Source organism: Talaromyces proteolyticus (assembly GCF_021365285.1).
Source record: "Talaromyces proteolyticus strain PMI_201 chromosome Unknown BGW36scaffold_5, whole genome shotgun sequence".
NCBI lineage: Eukaryota > Fungi > Ascomycota > Eurotiomycetes > Eurotiales > Trichocomaceae > Talaromyces > Talaromyces proteolyticus.
In genome coordinates, this window is record NW_025764281.1 from 2,793,697 (window position 1) to 2,817,443 (window position 23,747).

The following is a 23,747-nucleotide window of genomic DNA, read 5'->3' on the forward strand; positions in this document are numbered from 1 at the left end:
AAATTCTTGTGTGCTTTTGCCGTACAACCATGTATTCAGCGCGACCTTTGATGAAGGACCATGACCCTACAGATTCAACAGACACAGAAAGTCTCCTCACCGTAGAGCAATCGCAAGAAAAGCTCCTACATTCTGTACCATCTAATACATCAAAACGCAACAAAGTACTAAAGACTTACCTGCATATTGCCGCTATTGTCTTTTACAGCGTCATCACCGTTATACTATATACATGGAGTACAAGAATAAATGAGAAACAGTGCGGCTGCGATAATGCGGCGATCTATTGTAAGAAAACAGAGAGCTATCCATGGGTGAGAACGTGATGCTGATAAGATATGTTAGCTCCCGCGAGAACAGCTATAGAGTACGAGAAACAAACCATTGTTCATAACCTTGCCGACAATGGCAAATATAGAGGCCCACCACGACCAGAGCAGGATGCGGCATGGGAGGACCTTCTGAGATGTACTTGAAAATTGCTACTCCTGATACCGTCAGAATGCTAACAACGTGTCAAGATAACAACCTCCGCATACAAAAAGAAGACCTCGAAAAGGCAAACACTACCTCTGTACCCTTAAACGACGACCAGGGCGGCTACCTCGCGACTCTTGATGTCTTTCACACACTCCACTGCGTGAACAAAATCCGCAAATCCTACTACTCCGACTACTACCACGACCCCAATCCTCTTGTAGACCAACAGGAGCACTTCGATCACTGCATTGATTTGCTTCGCCAAGTTATCATGTGTCACGGAGATATATCTCTGCATACATACGAGTGGAAGGATGACTATAGATGGCCATGGCCTAGTATGCGGACGGAACATCAGTGTCGAAATTGGGATAAGTTGATGGTTTGGTCGAAGGAGCATTACCTTCCAAGTTTGACGGGTCCGATACTATCACATCCAAGTTTGGGTAAGCCGGTCTATACGCGGCATTTTCTACAACATGACAGGCCAAGTACTAATTCAGTGACAGGTATATCCTTTCGAGGGGATGAACCTCATAGTTGATACCAGTGCCACTGCTGTGACAGCAAGGCTATTCTACACGCTGAGAGTAGTCTTGATAGTGAATGCCAATGTGAACTTTCTACTCTAACTAGGCATTTATCATGAAGCTAATTATTGCTGTTTAGAGTTAGGGCTTAACCCTTCGATGAAGGGCTCTTAATGAACTTGGTTGAAATAGTTTGTGACATGCTCAATCCCAATAAAACATATTGAATTTACCCATAAGTCCGGTTTAAACACGATTTGTTAAACTTGAGCAAAGTGGTGGAAATAAGATGTCTAATCCTCAACTTAGAGGACATACATGTGACGGTTCAGTCAATAGATGCCTGATATATGCCTTGGAGCCTGGCATGTGGTCTCGCTAATATATCAATATCGCTCACACACTCTCATCCTTGTTTTCCGTTCTTCATGTTTGGTATTCTCGTACACAGCTACCATAGATAGGAAATGGGATATTTTTGAGTTCTAAATTGAGCAATCGTCACATAATACTAAAAATCCCTCATCCAAACAGCCCTTGACGGAGCAGAGACCAAAATTCTGTTCTATTCTTTTTCTCTGTTCTGTTTCTCTGTTTCGTGCTGTCTGTCTGCTCTGAAACTTCCAACTCTGCAATCGTACAACTACATGCGATAATCGGGTTAGATTTAAACTCAATATTCGCCAGTGCGATCTTCTTATTCTGTCTAACTCTCTCTGACTCTGAATTCTGAATTCTGATCTGTCTGCTTACCTAGATCTTATTTAATATAGATCAACTCGCCCATTTGCGCATTGAATTCAATGCTGCTGTCGAAGCCTTGCATAGCGAAAATCAACTTATTAAACGTCAGCTAGATTAATATACTCAGTTTGTTAAATCTTTTCGTCTAAAAGTTACATTGTTTGATCCCGAGAAAATTTCTGGACAATCTTTTAAATTTGATACCTGACTCCCAGTGATTAAAGTTAAGCTTTGCGTTAATAATGCAGCTATTGAAGATACCTCAGCCTAATTTTATTATATTTATCTTAAGCTATGATATTGCTTCAACTCAACTATGTAGAAGATAATGGCAATCAAAACTATCGAATGATATTAGGTCAACTTATATGCATCTATAACAATCTTAATAAGATTTAAGAAGCTGAAGATTGACTTTTAAGCTTCAAGCAAGGAGATAACAACCTTACAACCTATGTAGCTAAATTTGAGCGTATTCTTTACGAAGCTCACAGTCAAACCTGGTCAGATGCTGCCAAAATTGAAACTTTTTACAGACTATTCTGGTTTTCTATGTGTGATTCAATAACTAGCTGATTATTCAGAATGTTAGAACTCACTGGAATTTAATATTCTTAATGCTTCGATGTGTAAAGATATTTTCCTATTAAATGTTAAGAAAGTGGCTCTTTCTGACATAGAGCAATTCATCTAGTCTATGACAGCCCTTGGGAGACTCTTTCCTTAGAGAATCTATAATAGTTTATCCTTTATTATATAGTTAAAGGCGCCGGAGATACTAATAGAGAGGAGTGTGGCTATTCCTTATGCTTTCTAGATTATGTAGATCTGTTCTATTAGAATGTTTAGGACTGTATACATAGATTGGTCTTTTCATGCTTCCATCTACATTTCTGAAAGCACATAGTATTTCTCTGCTAGATCGTAAAGATATCTCACTGTTATTGTTTTTATCACCTTATCTATAGTGTTCAGTAGAGCTATAGATCTCTATTCCTCTGATCTAGAATATTCTGGTGTCCTTCTTTTCTTAATGAGTATGCGATAGGCATTTTGAAGACCCTAGGGATATATTTCTAATCTCAGCAGGCCTGGATAAGTCTGGCTAGGGTACTCATCAGTGGTTCTTTCATTGCTTATAGGAACCCTATAGGTATGCCATCTTCACCTAGGACCTTATAGGGGTACATCCCCTGCAAGACTTCTCTGATCATATCTTCTGTTGCTTAGACCATTTGTTTAGCCTTCCATAGCGATATTTACTATTCTAGGTTCTTATTATTTGGTTCTAATGGGTATAATGCTTTCTAAAAAGTATATACTTTTTCATTAAATAATATGGCCGGTGGTACTCCTTCTCTCTAATACAAAGGGGAGACCTTCAATAGCTATGAAAAGATATGGCTTCTATCTTTAGCCTATTTTGCTAGAAATCAGATGCCTTTCGCTCTATCTTTTATTTGTCGGACTGCCTCTCTCTATACTCTGATTTTAACTTTCTAAATGGCCTTAGTGCAGTTCTTAATTAATTATTTCATATATATACTAGAGAGTTTAGATCTTATGGTCTGTTTAGTTTCCTTAGCTATCTGATTAATCTCTGACAATCACCAGTTATGCTTCCTTATCTTTAGTCCTCTCTTCCGTTTTAGAACAGACTATTCAGTCAGTTATAAAGTGAAGTGCTTTGAATAGATCGTGTATTCTTCAATATCTTACCTTAAGATGAAGATTTTCTTAATATGGATATGTTCCGCCTCAGCTCTAACAGCTATAGTGTTTATCGTTTTCTATATAAAGCTGTTCTCTCTATTAATAGGGTTAGTTTCTATAAGTAAGGTTATACATATCAGTCTATAGTCTAATCTGAAATATATTATTCGGTTTATACTATATTCCATGTATCTCTTTACTAATGTTTCACTGACAAAGATAAGATGGATAAGATGTATTATGAAGCATTTTTTATCTTGAGGCCTCTTTGTCCACGTTATCAGGTCTCTAGGGATGAATAAGTGTAGCCTAGCTAGAGAGATAACTTCTAGAAGTCTTTTAACCTTTAGATTTCCAGCTCCTAAGTGTGATAGAGTCATTCTTTGCGTATCAGAAAAGCCACTTTTAAGTATTAATCTATTGAATAGAGAGCGATAAAGCTAGAATTAGAGTCATAGTAGATTGTAAATATGTCTGATCTTCCTGCTGGCTCCTATATCGCTATAATATCGTATCTTCCAGTCTCTTTATATGTTGAGAGAAGCAGCATGGTCTCTTTTCTTTGATTCATATTGTACTATCCAATTATTAATGACATTAATTATCATTAATATTTAGAATATCAGTATCTTCTCTGTTTGCTGTACTAGTTTGAGGTTGATTAGACGGGATGAACTGGGTAATAATATAATCTGTTAAGATATAGAGGGTAATCTTAGGTCTGCCCACAAGCCTTTTAGCTATCTGAGGGTTAACTATCGTGTCACTTATCCTCTTTTAGGGGCGCTCCTTGCTATAATCTCCATAGGGGGGGGGGGGTGATTAGGTTAGTAGCGAAGAATTAGGGTCTGTTTTCAAGGGCTCGCTGGGCTTACTAGGTCTCCTCCCGATGTCTCAGGCGGTCTTAGTGCTCTGCCATATGTTTTCCTCCATAATTTACGCACTGTTCCTTATCCTTCTTTACCTTAGGTCCACATTATTCATAGATGTATCCTTCAGCGCCGTAATATCCTCATTTTGTATTATACTTATAGCTTCTCATTACATGTCTATATCTCTGACAGTTATAGTAACGAGTGATAATACATCTTGGGTCAAATAGCTCTGTATTCTTGATGATAATGTCTACTACTAGGTCTTTACCCATGAGTAGAGTGGCTCCCTTTGGGCTTTTAATATTAAGTATTAATAAGCTTTCCTTTTTCTTTAATCTCAAGACTCGCTTTCTCTAGTAAAATCTATTTAATCTCACTTCTAGATCCAGTACTGGGTTCTATTAATCTTCTAGAATTCTTCATTTTGCTTTATATTATTGAAACTTTAAACCTTGACCCTATAAATCTAGACTGAGTACTTTTTAGATTAGACTGTCACATTATTTTTAATAACCTAGATTCAGACATTTACTTTCTTTTATATCTTAGCCTTACTCGTGATTGAGTCTACTATAAGAATAAGATTGCTTTTTAGAAATTTCTTTTCTATTAGAATTCAGCTGGCTTCTAGATGTTTAAGCTTCGCGTTAATATCTTTTATAATATCTGCGATCTCTTAGTCTTTTAATTTCATTGATAGCTAATCGGCCTGGATTAAAGTTTCTTATTATTCGCGTAGAGAGATTCTTCTTAAGGCTCAGGATCATGATGTGTACCGCGGACGCGTATGTCAGGGGGGAGTGCTTGGGGATATAAGGGTTTTACTGGGTTAGGTTCAGTATAAGCCTTTATAAGAGTTTGATTTCTAACTGATTGGTTGCAGTCAGTAGTTTGACATTTCCGATTGATTGAGCTTCGGTGTCAATGATTTATAGAAGCTCAATAATCTTATTATTCACTTCGATTTCATTGTTTTCGATCACGACTTATAAAGTAGATATTCTTATAATCAACTCTTTTCTCTTTCGTTTGGTTATAGTATCAAGGGTTGCTGTAATGATCTAAGGCATGTGTGCATTCCGATTATATATAGAAGATTGTTCTAATAGTACGTGAGAGGGACCTAGGGCTCTAATATATAACCAAAGGCATACAAAGAACATCTATCTATAGCCTGACTGGTTTCACCATGGTGCCTTAGATCATGACAGTTGCACCTAGAGGTATACCCAGATAGCAAAATGCGAAGAGTTTTTTAACTTCAATTAATACAATATTTAAACAGTATTCTTGTTATCTAATTATGTTCTTACTCTGATAAGATTGGATTATGTGATAGAGAATCTGACCATAATAAGAATTAGGATAATGGTTGTGAAAATCAAATATAAATGAATATAGTTAAGTGATGACAATTTACCCAGTAGTTTTATGATTAAATAGTAATTGAGACGGTTGAATTGAATTCGGATTATTGCTCTCTGTTCTCTTTGATTGACCCGTGTTTCTTGGGGCTTATAAAGTTATATGATAATATCGCTGCCTACAGGCTCTGAGAGTAGGGCGTCATTGTCTTACGTATGCCTTCATATGATTAGTACAGAAACTGAGCTTCATAAAGTTTGATCAAACCGACCTATCCCTATGATGGGTCGGGTTAGGTTATGGCGATGTCTAGTCTTGCTCATTCTTACAATAATTTTTACCACACACACACATACACACACATAAAATATGAATCTTAGTAAGCTTCATGGATCATATCTAGGGGTTATGTGCCCGAAAATTTGTATGCGGATATATCCATGTGTCTTAAATTTCATGGATCTTATCCCTGGAGAGCACTTAGATGTTCCACCATGATAAATGATTATCTTTTCTAAGCAATTTTACTCTTAAATATCTCTGTCCATATGGACTCAAGAAGTAGTCAAGGCCATTCTAGCCAAGAAACTATTAGCTTTAATATTCTTTGGCAGCCAAAAACTCGCTTGAAGCTGCGCTGACGGAGGCATCTGCCTTCTTGATATAGTATTCCGGGCGGAGGAAGATATAGGTAGAAATTCTGAGTACTTTAAAGGGAATATATTTGCTCGATCTGCCCGATGGCATCTGGTGCACGTCGGAGCTTTTTTGGTCTCAACTATTTTAAACCCATAGAGTACTCGTTTTGTGCTCGTAGCTGACTTATTGGATATTTGGATAGTTTGATTCAGGACTCAGCACGGTTCGAGAATGACCGTGGCCGAACCGGATTTCGTTTCAGGTGTCAATGGTGATGGCAATGGTCTAGTAAAAGAACCTCATTGCTCTCCTCGAGCTTCTTCAAGGCGTAAGCAAATGGCAATCCGTGAGAGGAAGTAAAGGAGTGACTGCAATAAACTTTGAATGGCGCTGAGAGTAATTATCATTGCTCCTGCACTTTGCGTAAGGCTTGGTGTGAAACCCAACCCCGTACAGTCTCGAACATTACTCCAGATCCATTATGGACTCATCGCGTCGGTATTATAAGCCAAATACTAGTGCCCAAAACTAATCATGACAACATGTACGGTTGAAATCTCCTTTATCTTCGTAACAACCCGCATGGCATGATCGAGTTTAGAAGGGACTTGGTAGTACATCTGTACAAGATGTCTTCACGTATATAGACGTTGCAATGTCCTTCATTGAGGCTATCATCCGACTGGGAGATCTGGAATGACTACAAAATGTACCATCAACTGTTGATGGGCTTAAATAGTTTATATGAGCAGCAAATCCTAATGTATATCTAATTTATTCGAGTCTAGATACCTTAACCAGTTTTTTCGGGAAATGTTGAAATTGTTTTTCGTGAGCCAAAACCGCTCGAAAAATTTTCTACTTATAGGTTAAACAAGCTCACAGTTAAGAAAGAGGAGGACAACAAGAAGATTTTGCTAGGATAAAAATGCTCCATGATTCTCACTGGAGTTGATGGCGCTTCGCTGCCTGTCCTTTGCTAATTCAAATAGACCAATATTTTGGTCCCCGAGAAACATCTGACCTCCGTCATCCTAACCATTTTCATTGACCATTTTCTATTTTAAGGCTGATATTTCAGGACTGACATTTGAACTTTTGATGCACTTTTCATGCACAGAACAGCCCGTGTATAATAGGCATAGAGCTTGAGGGAGAGAAAAGATATGATAGAATATCGATTTGATTGTTGTTAGTTAAGAAACTAGCTTGACGCTATAATATGCTTTCAGTCAAGCTATATGTTTCCTCTATATCGATAAAAATGAAGTAGCATTGACGGGAAAAAAGCTACAACGATGATGGGTCAACCCCTGTCAAGGAAGAAATGGTATAACAATCATCGACGACTCTGGTCAGCGAGAGTGCCACACTCCCCGGCATATACAGGGGATCATCGACATGAGAGCCTTCTTGACACCAGATAAAGGACAAGTTGGCAAGTGGAACGAACCATCCGCCATCATTTTGAACAAATGCGAACTTGGGGTAATAGACAGTAGTAGTGTTGTGATTCTCTAGGACGTCAAAACGCACACTGCCGGTGTAATTAGAATAAAGCGTATAGCCGAAGCGTGTCTCGCTGCTAATATCTGAGACAGTGGCTAGATGCCCTGTTGAATTATCAAAGAAGAATATCCCTGGTGCTGCGCCGGTAACAAGAACGCCCTCTGTATCAGTTTTGTTGTCGTTAGTGGCATATAAGGAGTCACCATTGAGTTCGTTGTACGGAGAAGACATGAAGAGGCTGAATTTGGACAGCTCGTCGTCGGACACATTGGAAGAGACCAGTTAAAGCTTAGCACTTGTAGATAAACTAAAGATTATAATGCTGAAAGAAAACCTACCGGCAGTGCATGATGCTACAAAAGCAACAAACAACAGAAGGGTGTTCATTCTGCCTGTGAATTGACCGTGACGTGAGATAATGCCGAATTGGTGGCGTTTTTGATGTTTTGTTGTTCGTAGCAGACCTAGTAGCTTTAATTCATAGCTTGTGGTCAGCCTTCACGTGAGATCACCCCTTGAGTGAGATTTATAGTTCCCGATGTAACTATGCAGCTTACATAGTTACAGTGAAATGAATTATGTTTGCATATAGCGCTAGGAATTAGTGCTTACATTGCCATATATTAATATCCCACTTGGCCAAAATCATGTATTGTTTATTAGGCACTTTATTGAATTTATTAAAACAACCTATCACTTCAATAATTGAAGTTATTTAAATGTGTCAAAATGCACTCTATAAGACGCACATCTAGGAGCGCATTAATCCTTTAACTACGCTCTTGATTATGCGAATTAGAGGTATATGGTCTCTCATCTACAAAAACTCACTATATTCACTCTAGTTATGAGTTGGCTTGGTCCGAATTTAACCGTGCCATCCTGCGCACCAACACTCCCGCTTTTGGTGCGCACCGGTCCAATCCAAATTTCAGTCCAACCCAAATTTTTTAGGATAAGCTAGAAATAAATTTGATTAACTTCTTTCATTCCTCTTTATCTATAATAAATGAAGTATTAGGAGTAGTAGAAAGAGCAGTATTAAAATTTAATTCAAAAACTGAAAATAATAGATCGCTTTTTATGTTCTAAATGGCTGATTCTTTTTGACATTTTTTAGCCTTGCATTCATATTATAGTCATTTTTTTCTTATTTCTTTTATCTTTTTGGCCTCAATTTAATGATTTATATTTTTAATACTCAATATATGTCCTGTTTTGATTTGATGATGAATTCTTTTTTAAGATTTATACTAATTGAGTGTTATAGAATGCTTAATATTATTAATAAATTAAGTGTTTAATTTAGTTTGTATAAGATTGCTGAAAAAGATCTTATTAAGTTGTTATATTTTAATAGAAGAGAGATTAATCTTATATAAGTTTTTTTAAAAATTTTTAATGTATTTATGAAGTTTTAGTAGGTTGTCATTTGGTTCAGTTCTGGTCCTGAGTTTCTGGACCAAACCCAAAAGTGGGTCGGTTCGGTTTAATCCTTAATATTGGAACCAGAATCAAAAACTGAACAGTTCTAGCTCTTTAAATCAAAACTGAATCATACTAAAAAAATATTATTAATTATAATTAGATTGGTCTAAGTCTAATCCAGTTTTTATTTAGATAATCAAATCATATAAAAGAATTTTTAACTATAGTTAGATTTTATTTTTAAAAATATATTAAAATCTCTCTAAATTTTAATGAATTAAATAGATAAATAATATAAAAATTATAATTAATTATTTAAATTATAATTTTTTATTTAATTGTTAAGATATACTAAAAAATAGATAGATAATAATAAATATTATAGAATAGATATAGAAATATATTAATATTTATTCTATTAGATATACTATATAATATAATTCAAAAAAATATATATTAAAATAGAAAAAATATTATCATTATTTAAATAATTCTTAGATTGTAATTTAAATATTAAGAATTTATTATAATATTTATAAAAATATCTAAAATAAAATTCTAATTTAAAAAATAAGAATTTAATTTATAAAAAGTTATTTTAAAAATAATTATATAATTAATAATAATTATAAAAGATTAAGATTAATTCTAAATATATTAATATTATTAATAGAAATTCATTAATATTTAGATATTTAGATAAAACTAAACTAAAAATCTAAACTAAATTAGATCTAAATAGACTTTAAAAAACTATATAGTTCTGAACTTAATAAATTAAATCACTTCAGTTCACTGTATATAGGACCAGAGCTGGACCATTCAGGTTTCAGATCAGTTTTGGTTCGGTCCGAACCGAACCAAATGACAGCCTAAGTTTTAGAGTAATTTTTAAAGATAAAATAGATAATATTATAGAAGAGTTTTAAATATCTTTATTTAGTATATTAATAATAGATTTAGAATTAAAATTAATTATATTTTTAATAGTGTTAATATAATCTTAAAGTTTAATGATTAAATGCTATACTGTATAAATTCTAAATGAATTATATATAGAGTGAAAGTTTATTATTAAATATTATGAAGTGTATATAAAAAGTTATTTTTATTAAATATTATATTATCTAGTTAGGTTTATTAATTAATCACTTTATTATGAAAATGCTTATATTGTTAAAAGATATAGAATTAAATAATTAAAGAAGATGTATTATATGAGTTAGAAAGCAATATAATATGATTTTTTATTTATTATAATAAGTAATGAAGTTCTATATTAAATGACTGTTATAATTATTTATAATAATTAATTGATAATTATTTTTTACTATTTTATAAGTTATAATATTAAAATAATAAAGCTATTCTAATATAATCTTATTATCAATAAAGTCTTTTTTTGATATAGTGACTAGATAATCACTATTAATATTTTTAATTTAAAATTAATGCTCTATATAATTTTTATTAAAAATAATAATTAGTAGAGAAATAATTATACCATTTATAGATATATATTTAATAAATATAATAAATTTATAATTAGAAATACTTTTAAGTTAAATATTAAATTTAGAATAAACTGTAATAATAATCTCATTTTTTTCTTAACCAATTTAGAAGTCTGTCTCGTTGAAATTATAGATATTTAATAGAGTAAGCTTATATATTTGATAGAGAATTTTTATATAATTATATTATATCTGGATAATATTTAAATCTTTGGAATGAAGATGTTTTAAATCAATTAATTTTTACTTAATTCACTTATATTAATTTAGTAGTTATTTAATAAATTGATATAGCTAATTTAGTCTGATAATAGAAAGAGGTTTTTTATGAGAATTTATTTATTATAAGATTAAATTTATATAATTTCTTACTATATTTATTATAAGAGGTACTTTAATATTATTTAGATATTTAATCTCAATTAAAGTAAATTATATTTAGTCTTAGGGGTGGGTTTAATTCTAGATATAGGTATTTATTTACTTACATATTTTATAGGCAAAGGCATAACCCTGTATAGTGGCGATAGTATGGAAGCTAGCTTTATCAGGTCAAAGAAATCTACTACTACTACTACTACTACTAATATACGACAGATAAATCTTATTCATACAGATCCATGGGAATTGGCCCTGGAAACAATGTATAGAGCTCCAGGATTACATCTTAAGTTCCTGGAAAGCAACACATATCAAGTTACCAGCGACTCCGGCCGAGATCCTGGAGAGCGATTATGTACTAATTTCCCGAACCACCGTTGCTCCACGGGATCTCTTAGCTCGACTTATCCCGTCATCCTGAATAACATCTTGGACATGGCACTCTCGATTAGGCCGTAAACCCCACACCCTACGAATATATTATTTCCCTTATACTCACTATAACACTTTCTATAATACTATAAGGCTAAAAACAGCTTGGACAAGAATGTCACAAGTTAATTTATAATAGTCAAAGTAAGGCTTTATTATTCGTGTACAAGAAATCCTCTATATGATAGTTTTACTCTTCTGATCATGTGAGAAAAAATGGAATTTCCGGCGTTGGTGGTTTTGGCGGAGTCAATCTAAGGTGCCACCGTAGAAGATTCCGGCTCAATGCAAGCAGCCTGTTTGACAGTGAGATGATTGCTACGGAAATGCCACAACGTAAGGCATCCTGACAGCTGAGGGGTAACCATTCCGTCTCCTGGTTCAGGCTTTCACAAAGAGGTTGAACCCCACTTTCATAGTACGCACAGTAGTGAGAATGGCGGTGGAAGCGAAGAACATGACTCCACACCAAACGATCAGACCGGTCCAGTTCCTATTATTGCTGTCCCCGAGAATAGCACCCGCTACAGGGCTGCCGATGAGTGCGCCGAGGCCAATGATGGCAAAACTCATTCCCAATCGTGTTGCCCAGACACTTTTATCGGGTGATAGGCTCGTCACTATCGGGATAGGAAGAGAGACGTAAGGGGCGGAGACGAAACCGTAGACGACGGTGAACGCAACGACGCCACCTGTGGTCTTAATGCCTAAAAGAGCAAAAGCCAAGGCACCAGAAATGACTCCGAAAATAATCTGCACATTCATGAGTCCATAGCGCCCAGCGATCCAGTTGGGGATGAGACGGCCTAAAAAGGATCCGGCGTTCAGGATGGGAAGGAGGTAATTGGCAAGACTCTGGTCGGTACCGGCCACTTCGGTGGCGTAGAGGGAAATATAGTAATAGAAGACATAGAGTCCCAGGAAATTGACGAAGAAGCTCAGACAAGCAATGAGGTAGAGCTTGTCCTTGAAATGTCTGAGGTCGATAACTTTTCTCTTTCGTGGATTCTTTCCAACTCGTACTCGCATCACGGCAGCGGCGAGGAGCATGGTACCGAGGACCATGAAGCCCATGATCCGTACCGTCCATGGAAATCCAATCTGTCCTGCAAGGCGTTTAAGCATTATGGGGTATATGACAGCACCTGAAGAAGACTTAATTGCGTGTTCCTTTCCCAGAGGACGATCAACTTACCAATACTTGATCCGCTCACCGAGATTCCAATTGCGAGAGGAGTGCGAGTAGAAAACCACTGCGACACGACTGACGAAGCCGGCAAGAAGATGAGACCAAAGCCAATGCCAGTCACGATGGTCTGGGCCAAAAAGAACTGGTAGTATGAATGGCACAAGCTGACCATCATTAAGCCGAAGACCGTGACTACGGTTCCAATGCCGAGAAGGAGGTGGAGGTGTCCCGTATCCAGAAGCGGACCGGTGAAAATGCAGACGAGGTAGCAGACGAGGAACTGGGCCGAGCCAATCCATGCGATTGTCGAAGCAGACTCATTCTTGAGAAGATCCGTCTCATAGATGTTTTGAAACTGACCATACGAGTTGAGCAAGCCAAGGACATTGAACATGATCGTCCAGGCGCCAGCAACCTGTAGCCAGGCCATAAAACCCCCATTTGGCGGTGTAGGGGGCTGTGGATCATCTTGCTCTTTCTCTGAAGATGGCGCGTCCGGCGAGGCCTGTAGCGCGTTGCTGTCTTCACGGAGCGTTGAAGGTTCAGAATCGTGTTGTTGTTCCTTGGAATCCATTTTAGAGGACTTTCCTAGAGAGGAGAGGAGAGGAGAGTTGAGGTTAAGCGAAATGATAAAAGGAGCGGGTGTAAATAAAAGATATGGTCGACAAGTGCCGGTTTGGTAGCAAGGGGCTGTTAGCTGTCAAATTAATTAGTAAGCTACGCCTGTAACTCCTACTGAATGTCCTATCACATGCAGGCACAATTAAAGGCACAGTTGAGGCACAGTTGAGGCACAGTTGAGGCACGGTTGAAGGCACAGTTGAAGGCGCGGTTGAAGGCGCGGTTGAAGGTACAACTGAAGGTATAATTGCTGTCTGGCTTGATTAGATGCTGGCTTAAACGCGGGCTTGAATGCTGGCTTTGGCTTGACTGAATGTGCGGAGAAGCACGACAGTACGCGAATATGCTACTGTGAGTTGTTAATGGGATGCACGCACTAAAATTGTGGAATTCTCTTATAGCGGCGGTGCTGCATAACTAGCATACCAGGTGTGCTGATGTGCGTGGACCCATTGCCGCGCATAGTGTGCTGCTGCTGTATTACCAATCTCACCCCTCCAATAACACAATCAGTAAGCCACCTGGCCATGTAAGCGACCCAGCCACCTATATCATACAAAATAGCCATTTTTCTATCCTTATATCTTAAGTAAGCTATATATAAATAGATAATATATGAAAAAATTAAAAAATTAAAAAAATTAAATAAATTAAATAAAATTTCTAAAGATATTTATATGAGTACATAAAATTATATAAAATACCTAAAAATATATTGTATTTTTAATAATCTTAATTAATTTCATTTTAATTTTATTAAAATATAAATATATTAATAATAACAATATTTAATTATATTTATTAGAATTTGAGCTACTATCTATATATAATTTTGTTAAGATATAAAAATAGAAAAATGGCCATTTTATATGGTGTATGGAGGTGGCTGTCGCAGTGGTCAACAACTTCGTCCTAAAGATCAGAGATCACTAGGGGTATTCTGCTAAAAAGAGGGTTTCGATAAGTGTTAAGCAATAAAGGGCTCTTTATCGCAATGATAATAGTAGAAATACAAGTATATTGAAGACTAAATAGTAGTATGCTATTAGAATTAAGAATGTAACACGATCAACTAAATACATTATGGTGAATAAGTGTCTATATATGTTAAGTTCCAATCATACCCTTGGTATGTCATGTCTGAGCCTAAGGTATAAAATATCATATCCTAGATATGCTATTTCATATCTTAGCTATGATGGTCACATGCGGGCTAAGACGTTGCCGTAGCCAGTGTCTAGATAACCATAGAAGCGTACACTCATTAATCCAGCGTGCTTAGGCCCCACTAGTGCATTTAAGGCATAATCTATTAATAGATTCCGCTGTAAAGCACTTCCCTTTGTTGCCATCATCCGCTAGTCCCATAGCGGTATTGTTATTTTATCTTTATTGGCTGTAACAATCCAAATTCTCACAGTCGTACTTAGCCATCTGTGACGGTGACCAGGGTCACTTACATGGCTGAGTGGCTTACCAATTGTGTTATACATGGGTTAATTTCCCTATATAGGTATGGCGACAGCTGTCCTAAGCATTGCATCATCTCAACAAATTTTCGTCCACTGATAACGCCTACCTTAGAGTGCTTCCTCCAATTAATTACATCATATCGATGTTATGAACTCGTCCTATGATAGGACTCCTATCATACAGGCTCGAACCCCTATAGGTAGCTGTTACACCTGTGTTGATCACCCGAATAGCAATCAATGCCGGATCTTTTGCCCTGTGGCGTATTGGTCTAGGTATTGGCCTTACAGTCGGGTAGGTACCATGTTAACGCACAGCACAAGTTGCGACGAGGTCGGTAAGATTTCCCCAACCATGAGGCGATTCCATTCAACATGGAAAGTAGACAATATTCAAAATATTGAATGCAAAAGTTCTCATACCACATTGCCTATGTTGATTTCTTTCTATTTATACGGCGTACAATCTAAATGCATAAACTATCATACGCCTCACTACAACCCCGCTAAAAAGAAATGACTGGCCAAAACGCTCTAAACAATCGAGTGAATTTGACGGTTCTCATCACCGAAGCCCATCGATTGGGCTTTCCAGGCCATGTTTGGTGTCATGCCCACTTCCTCTCTGACCTTCTGGTTGGTCTCTGCCTCGGTCTCCAATAGATACGAAGTATCATCCACGACGGTGGCACTTGAGCTGATATTTTGGGCTTGAGCAGCATCATTCTTCTCATCACCACTGAGCGATTCAGGGTTCTTACCGCCCCAGCCGGTCAATTCCCTAGCCTCGGTCATGGCGTAGGAGAATTGGATGTTCTCGTCTTTGTTGGCGGCGAGGGCCTTCTCGGCGGCACTGCTGTATTCATGTACGTCAGATATAGAGAGTGCGACGTGGTGGTAGAGTTGACCGGTTCGCATGCTCTCGTATACTTTGGCAATCATTCCGCCCATAGTCACACCTCTCTTGGAGTCATGATGAGGCTCGCCCCAAGTAAAGTCGCCTTCCTCATCCCTTGGGGTAGAGATGAATTTGTTACCAATGAATGGCACCCCAAGTTCGTGGCGGATAAACTTGTACATACGGCTGGATGCACTACCAATGTATGGAGTGGCTTCTGGGTTGGCATAGTATGCCTCTCGGTTCATCTTGAAAGTATCAAGTGCAGTGGCACAGCATTTCTCTGTCCATGTCTGCAGAGCCTGCATCGCTTCTGTGGTGGTCCTGATGTGTTTGAGGACTAGTGGCTGCAGGGATTCGAACGTAATCGCAAACCGCCTTGGCGAGTCGAAGGAGGTGTATGTGTCGAGCGATTTTTGAAAGGCTGCCCAGATTGCGGGCAAGAACACCTCCGCAGTTTCAGGCGTCAGCAGGTACCCCGAGAAGGCTTCGCTGGTCATATCCTTGAAGATCGGAGCCATCGTCCCCAAGTACTTGCAGGACATTGCGCGAAGATCCAAGGCCTGACAGCAGGCAACGAGGTGGGCGGCGGATAATTGTGAAAGTGTCTGGATGGCCTCCAAGGTATATCGGCCGGAGATGAGGGCTAGAGAGTTGATGGATTGGTTGCCCATTTCTGCTGTCTGAACATGGCTGCCAACCGGATTGGCTAAAAACCCAAGTTCGGCCTGAAGGGCAGCGATCATAATATCGGTACCTTTCCATATGAAGGATTGACTTGGTTCCTCAGCGACGAGATTTGGTGGAAGTCCACGATTGGTTGCAGGGTTAATGAGTTCTGCGCACTGGGAGAATAGCATGCGACCAATGGTCTGAAGTGACTGGCGGGTCTTCTCCATCGCACTGGTGACGGCACGAGCCTGAAAATTCCCTCCATGCATCATCTTACCGTCCCGGGCGGGGTCAATAAGAGGGTTGTCGGTCACTGAATTCATCTCAATACCGATTTGCTGGTGAGCCAAATGCAAATCTTCCAAGACAGGCCCAATCCATTGTGATGCCGTTCGAACCGAGTATCGGTCTTGGCGTAGCTCTCCCTCTTCCGTGTCGCTGTGCTGGACAAGCGACGACTTTGAAAGAAAAGCATGGATATTCCGGGCCGTTTCAACCTGGCCGGGATGGGATCGCACCTCTCCAAAGAATGAGTCAAAACTCTCATCAGTGCCGAGTAGGGCCTCGACACTCATGGCAGTCAAAATCTGTGAAAGAGTGGCTTGTCCCATGGCGTCGTGCAACGCCAGTGATCCGACTGCGCAAGAGACCGCAGTGCCGTTGACTAGTGCAAGACCTTCCTTGGCGCCCAGAGAGACAGGCTTGATGTCTTTCTCCGCAAGTGCGACGTCAGCCCTCTTGAGGCAACGCTCGCCATTGGTGTTGCGTGTCCAAACATTCAAACCGGGCTTTCCCTGGACCACACCGGCAATGTAGGACAGAGGGCTAAGATCCCCAGATGCTGATATGCTTCCCTTGACGGGCACTAGTGGCGTGATACCCTCTTCAAGGATCTGGTGCAAAGTGCGAATGGTCGTCTCTTTTATACCGGAGAAACCAGAAGCGAGGGAGTTGAGCCGGATCAACATGGCGGCTCTGACCCAAGATTCCGGCATCGATGTTGAGGCCAGTGGGTCATCAAGAGGGAGTGCTGATTGGCTGATGATATCGTTTAAATCTGTGTCTTGCCGCGACCCCGGAGCCGTGACTGTTCGCTCTTCTGCGATGACGCCGTATTGAAGCATGCGTAAAAGGTTTGACTGGAGTTCCTGAACTTGATTTGTCCGTGTGTTGGCGCTGCCACCGAAACCAGTGTTGACACCTGAGAGAATGTAAGCTTGAAAGTCAGAGTTTGAAAAAGACGGGTCTCACCATATATGACCTCTCCTTTGTCAATACTCTCCTGGACCATTTCGGCGCTCTTGACGACAGCCTCGATACTGTGATCAGACAAATGTGAGGATATTCCATATCTGGGGTTGAGTCAGTATATTGGCGTCAATACTCTGAGCAGACTGCCGTACCTGGCAATTGCGATTACGGTGGCCAAGTCAAGGCTCTTTCCGTCAATTCCTTGATTGGCGGAATGCCCTTTGAGTTTTGCAGCAATAGCGCCCCAATGGGACAGATATATATCGTTTATCGCTCCTAACGACATCTTCTTAGGGCTAGGGTTATGTCGGTGATTCTATGTTCAACGATTGTGCTGAAGAATGAAAAAAAGTGGTTGGTTAACAAGAGAAGGATGGCTGGAAGATGATTGAGGAGTTAAAGAGGAACTCTTGCATCTAAAAAGCAGGAAGGGAAGGGGCGGTACCTGAAGCTCTCTACCTGCTGACACGCCTTGTCCACCTCAGGCTGGCAGGACCTGGCCATGGTTGCTAAAAGATGACAGGCTGCGTAGCGTGTGCATGGCACATATTGCCCCCGTGATAACCCACACTTGCAGCCTGAATCCACGCACGCGAGCCGGGGATGAGTTTATGAGCAAGATTGATCAAATCACCAACAACTACGGCCTGCATAGCAGCCCAAAGAGGGAAGTAGTGGGTTCTGGACAAAAATGAGAAATAATAATGTGTTCTGTTATAACCACTGCTCGGTGATAAAAGAGGGATTTCACTGGCAATAGTCTTGCGTATATGCAGACTCCGGCTCCAGCTTGGTGTTCTGTGCTAGGCTCTGAAATCACGCAACCACCAAACGAATATAGGAATTGAACCTGTGCACAATGGTCGCACAGTGTAGGCTCATAACCACTTGACCAAAAAATACGAATCTATACCTAGTCATAATATATAGTGGTTTATATGCCAACTAGAAGAAGAAGAACTTTGGGTTGTGGCTAGACTGCCAGCAGTCAGACTTTGAAATTACATCGATCAGGCAGAATGAGATGGTCAATCATTCCAGAGAGTTTACCACCTGAAATCCTAGTGACAGCCTTGTGTATGTTTTCCGCCCCAAGCTTACCTCTTCAACGTGCTGATCTAAGTACTCACATAACCTGACGATCCAATGTAATGTATTTTTGGTATGACGTATTTCTTTCGGACGGCTCAAAGTGAAGCCGAAGCATATCGCAGTTGTTTGGACCCCTAAATTCTCGAACACGAGATCGTCGTCAGAACAATAGCCACCCGTCCAAGACGGGAAAGTCCACATTTTCAGCCCTCGGGCACACGTTGGTAAAGCTTTGCCGCGAAGTGCTGTACTATTCTTACCCATGCCGCTGCCATGAACCTCGGTAGAATCTTCTATAACGAGCACTGATAACAGAAAAATAGCCTAGAACAAGAAGGTAGCGTCTAGCCTGCAGGTAGGATCCTCTATGGCGAGCGCTGATAACAGAAAAATAGCCTAGGATGAGAAGGTAAGCGTCTCATCTGGCAGGTACAGTGGCACTGAAGTAGTTTTAATGAAGCGCTAATAACTAGTGCTTATAACCCATACTTATTTGGCATTAAGCCGAAATCATGTATGGTTTACATATGCTGCTTTAGCAAACTCATTATTTTGCTTCCAAATGTCAATTTTTGAAGTTATTCAAACGTGTCAAAATGCCCCCTATTCAATATATTATAAGGCGCGAATTAACACCTTCAATATATTCTTAACTATGTGAATTAAAGACATAAACCCTTTTTTTATATAAAGATTTATATTATATACTAAAATATTTCTATAAATATTATTCAACTTAAACAACTTTATAATAATAATAAATCTAAATCTTATTTAAGCTAATTATATAAAATTATTAAAAAGAAATAAGATTAGCTTATTAAATATATAATTAAATAAAATATTAAAAAAAATATTTAAAATATTTAAAAATAAATTTAGATCTTAATATTATATAAAATTAATTTTCTTATGTAAAGATCTTGATTTAATGTATGACAAAATTATAAGCTATATTATTTATATATTATATTTAAATTTTAAATATTTCCTTAATAATAAAAAAATATTCAATTAAATTATTAAAATATATATAATAATCGTTTATAAATAATTATTAGAATATATAGATAATATATAAAGTATTAGTAATATACTAAGAGATTTTTTAATTTTCAGCTTAGGGTTATTTATTAGTGTTGGCATTAAGGCACACCTTTTTTGCGTCTCATTAAAACTACTCCAGTGCCACTGTAGGATCCTCTATGGTGGGGCGCTGATAACGGGAAAATGGCTTAGGATAAGAAGATCAGTGTTTAGTCTGCACTAACTAATTCCTAGGCTAGTACGAGCCCTGCCTTTGCTCGATCTCGTATAATAAACATATCTACGTCATAAACTAGTTAACTCTAGGCCAATAATCAGAAAATCAAACTGAAGAGTAAGATTCCTTGGTGAAATCATAATTGAGCCATATGCGAGCCTCTATAAGCAATGAATGAAACTAGCCCTTCTCCCCTCGTACTTTGTTTACAACGCATATGTATGTATTGATAATATATCGATACATTGATATATAGGCATTCTATAACCCTAGTTCCGTACGAGGCCAACTATAGGGTAGGGATGTGCAGGGTTACCAAAGTCGTCCTGTCATTACGTCGCATTTTCTTATATCTATTAGCTGGCCTAGGGAACGCTACAGCTGCAATTTAATTTAATCCTCAGACTAACAAGCAGCCAGAGATAAAGTCGCCGAATTGCCAAACAGTAACAAGTACATGTAAAGTATGTAGTATTATGTAGTACTATATACAGACTAGAAATTAAAAGTTAGATAGGCTATGTTAAGCCAATCTACTTTGTTTTTATTTTATTTATTTATTTACTGTTTTTCCTTTCATATCATTTTGGGGAGTATAAGATCCAAATAATATACCCCACGTAGAGTATTATTGTATCTAGTATCTTAAATAAGAGTACGAGTTATACAAGACCTCCCTGCTTGCGTGCGTAATGATCCAGTTGAACCCTAATCGCTCCAATGGTTGTATACATACATATGTAATTTAATCAATTAATTACTGTTGCGGTTCAGGATGAGAAGGTCAGCGTTTAGTCTGCAGGTAGACTTAGGAGATTGGACGATGTGTGGTTGCGAAGGCATGCGGCACGGAGCGGCTGACAAGGCAGTGAAAAGGTATACCGAAGGGTGCACGGCTAGCATCTGTGCATGTCATATCAGCGTCTGCTTCCTGCTTACTCCGTGCCATCCTTCCGCGGAGTATTGGACAGGCAGAACGCGCTAAGAATCGACATAATTGCATAATTGAAGTCATCGTTGACCAATAGTACCGGTTTAGCGACCTCTTCAAACTGCAGCCGCAACGCACCACCAACTACATGTATGCTATAAGTGGCTTCGGCGGCAGCTTGAGCTTACGCATCCCTGTGCAGCCCCCAATCTATGACATATGTGGTTTCCAGGCACATCATCTATAACAACTCGGATATGCTACCTGCATTATTCCCTTTGTCAACACTTCACATCAACTGTGTTGCCTTTATCGATTCAAGCAGCAGTCCTTTCTTAACCATCGCCATGGGTGAGAACCTGATCTCTACCGTGCTCCGTGCCGACAGGCAAGATATTCTTCGATATGCTCCGTTTATGGGGATTGCCCTTTTGTCAATTCTAGTTATTAATTATTTTCGAAATCCTCTGAGGAATGTCCCTGGTCCATTTTGGGCCAAATTCTCGAACCTATGGCTCGTTTATCATACTCGTCAGGGGAGAATGCACCGTAAGATCATTGAGGTGCATGAGAAGTATGGGCCGCTGGTTCGACTCGGACCGCACGAAATCAGCACAGCGGACATAGATTCTCTCAGAACCATTTATGGTTCGTAACTCGATTTAATTCAAGAGTTCATGACACTAACAACCCCAAAGGCTCAGGCAACGATTTCCGTAAAAGTGACTGGTACATGCCTTGGCAAGGCAACCGCAAATGGGACTTATTTTCGGAACGTAACGAGAGCATTCATCGAGCACAGCGGCGATTAGTCAGCCATATCTATTCGCTATCCAATATGAAGAAATTGGAGCCTTATGTCGACAGCGCTATCTTATTCTTGCTCAAAAAACTGGCTTCCATGGAAGGTGAAAAGATTGATGTAGGCAGATGGACTAGGCTGTTTGCTTTCGGTCAGTAAATCCGCTGGCATTGTGAGACAAAACCTAATTTCTACAGATGTCATTGGTGAAGTCACGTTTTCCAAGCGTTTCGGTTTTATGGACGAGGGCATAGATGATGGTGCCTTCACCATGATCGATAACATCTTGCAGTGCGCTAATTGGGTGGGACACATCCCCTGGTTCTACTACCTCAGCATATGGCTTGCTCCTATAATCGGCAATCACCTCGCGATTACCCAACGCCAGGGCAAGCTTCTGCAGATATCCCAACAGAATATCAAGGAGCGTAAGGAACGAGGAACCGACCGGAATGACATGCTTGAACAGCTCTTTGAAGTTCAACGGGAAAAGCCAGACAAATTGGACGATATTTGTGTTGCATCGATGGCTGCCAGCAACATCTTTGCCGGAAGTGACTCAACATCTGTGTCTATCTCAGCCTTCCTCTACCACACCCTTCGAAACCCCGAGGTTAAGAAGAAGCTGATAGACGAGATCAATGAACATGCAGCAATGAACAACATTCCGCATGGTACCGTCTTTGATCTGGAAATTATCAACAACATGCCTTTCTTGCAAGCGTGTATGTATGAGGCTCTTCGCTGCCATCCAGCTGTGGGAGTCTCCCTCGGCCGAGTCGTGCCCCCATCTGGACTGCAAATTGGTGAACAATTCATCCCTGGAGGAGTAAGTCTAGTCTCTCTTAATGAGTATTATGCATACTAATATTGTGCAGTCTGGCATTAGCGCAAATGCCTGGGTTATCCATCAAAACAAGGACATCTTTGGCGAAGATGCAGACAAATTCCGTCCAGAGAGGTGGATGGAAGAGCCCGACCGTGTTGCCACCATGAGTACGCAATTTTGATCCATACGCTAAACCCCAGTAGCATTTTCTGACATGAAGACAGGGCGAAACTTCCTTAGTTTTGGTGCTGGATCTCGATACTGTATTGGACGAAGTAAGTCTACTCAAGGCTTACTATGCCACTGAATTTGGCTGATACCTGTTGTAGACGTGGGCTGGCTTGAGATGTCCAAGGCAAGTTGAAACTACCCTCTCCCTCTCTGGAGCAATATTAACAACATATAGCTTATGCCAACATTGTTCCACGATTACGAGGTCGAGTTCTGCGATCCTAGCAAAGACACGAGAGAAGTCGCATGGTAATTTCGAACACACAGAACCTACCACTTTTGAGTGCAAATGTAACTAACTTGTCAAAAGGGTTTTCATTAAAATTGAGGACCTCTTTGTGTACGTGAAACCGAGACCAGATAGTCTGCCAAACTAGGCTATCCGCGCCTAGCACTAGGGTTTAGGCGGGCATTTCGAAGGCGGGGAACGTCACTAAAACTTTGCAGGCTGGGAAGGAGGACGCGAGGTCGAGCAAGCTTAGAAGTTATATAATCCGTATAAGTACGGACCACCAACGTAGTTGTGTGGGGGCAAGGGAGATGCTAAAGCAGGTCTTTACATATATCCACTCAGATCATTTTGACACCTCTTCGCTAAAGAGGACAAAATTGTGGAGACAGGAAAGGTGAAATAGATTGACTAGAGTTACCTTGAACGACCTCGTACTGGGGAGACATATGAGACAGCTATGCTGTCTCAGGCTCTTAGACAAGAGGACTATCCTGCAGTAGGGGTACAGTCTGGCTGCATCCAATTTCATTCCATTTTGTTTTGTTCGTAAGGCATCTGGACTAAGAGTCCGTACTTTTTTGTAAATAGTTCTTAAGAACATATGAATTTCCTAGTTACGTTAAGATGGGATAGACAGGGATAATGACATGGCT

General features: G+C 39.2%; 5 protein-coding genes across 5 annotated transcripts; 2 read left to right on the forward strand and 3 right to left on the reverse strand.

Annotated features, from left to right (window-relative positions):
- Nucleotides 1-29: 29 nt before the first annotated feature.
- Nucleotides 30-1,024, forward strand: BGW36DRAFT_426973 (tat pathway signal sequence; the record flags this gene model as incomplete). The annotated part of the gene is made up of 4 exons (XM_046220347.1): nucleotides 30-288; nucleotides 346-468; nucleotides 522-926; nucleotides 990-1,024. 4 exons carry the CDS (start codon nucleotides 30-32, stop codon nucleotides 1,022-1,024), a joined length of 822 nt encoding a protein of 273 aa, XP_046073776.1.
- A 6,612-nt stretch (nucleotides 1,025-7,636) lies between these two features.
- Nucleotides 7,637-8,086, reverse strand: BGW36DRAFT_426974 (uncharacterized protein; the record flags this gene model as incomplete). Its single annotated transcript, XM_046220348.1, has 1 exon — nucleotides 7,637-8,086. One exon carries the CDS (start codon nucleotides 8,084-8,086, stop codon nucleotides 7,637-7,639), a length of 450 nt encoding a protein of 149 aa, XP_046073777.1.
- Nucleotides 8,087-11,742: 3,656 nt separating this feature from the next.
- On the reverse strand, nucleotides 11,743-13,781 carry BGW36DRAFT_319168 (putative monocarboxylate permease mch4). The gene is made up of 2 exons (XM_046212607.1): nucleotides 12,806-13,781; nucleotides 11,743-12,755 (listed from the first exon to the last, which is right to left on the reverse strand). The coding sequence occupies exons 1-2, from the start codon at nucleotides 13,371-13,373 to the stop codon at nucleotides 11,992-11,994; spliced, it is 1,332 nt and encodes a 443-aa protein (XP_046073778.1). The 5' UTR covers nucleotides 13,374-13,781; the 3' UTR covers nucleotides 11,743-11,991.
- A 1,645-nt stretch (nucleotides 13,782-15,426) lies between these two features.
- BGW36DRAFT_293473 (putative phenylalanine ammonia-lyase) lies at nucleotides 15,427-17,999 on the reverse strand (the record flags this gene model as incomplete). The annotated part of the gene is made up of 3 exons (XM_046211002.1): nucleotides 15,427-17,663; nucleotides 17,714-17,814; nucleotides 17,866-17,999. 3 exons carry the CDS (start codon nucleotides 17,997-17,999, stop codon nucleotides 15,427-15,429), a joined length of 2,472 nt encoding a protein of 823 aa, XP_046073779.1.
- A 3,348-nt stretch (nucleotides 18,000-21,347) lies between these two features.
- Nucleotides 21,348-22,995, forward strand: BGW36DRAFT_426977 (cytochrome P450 family protein; the record flags this gene model as incomplete). Its single annotated transcript, XM_046220349.1, has 6 exons — nucleotides 21,348-21,648; nucleotides 21,699-21,953; nucleotides 22,000-22,631; nucleotides 22,681-22,798; nucleotides 22,856-22,906; nucleotides 22,961-22,995. 6 exons carry the CDS (start codon nucleotides 21,348-21,350, stop codon nucleotides 22,993-22,995), a joined length of 1,392 nt encoding a protein of 463 aa, XP_046073780.1.
- Between the last annotated feature and the right edge of the window lie 752 nt (nucleotides 22,996-23,747).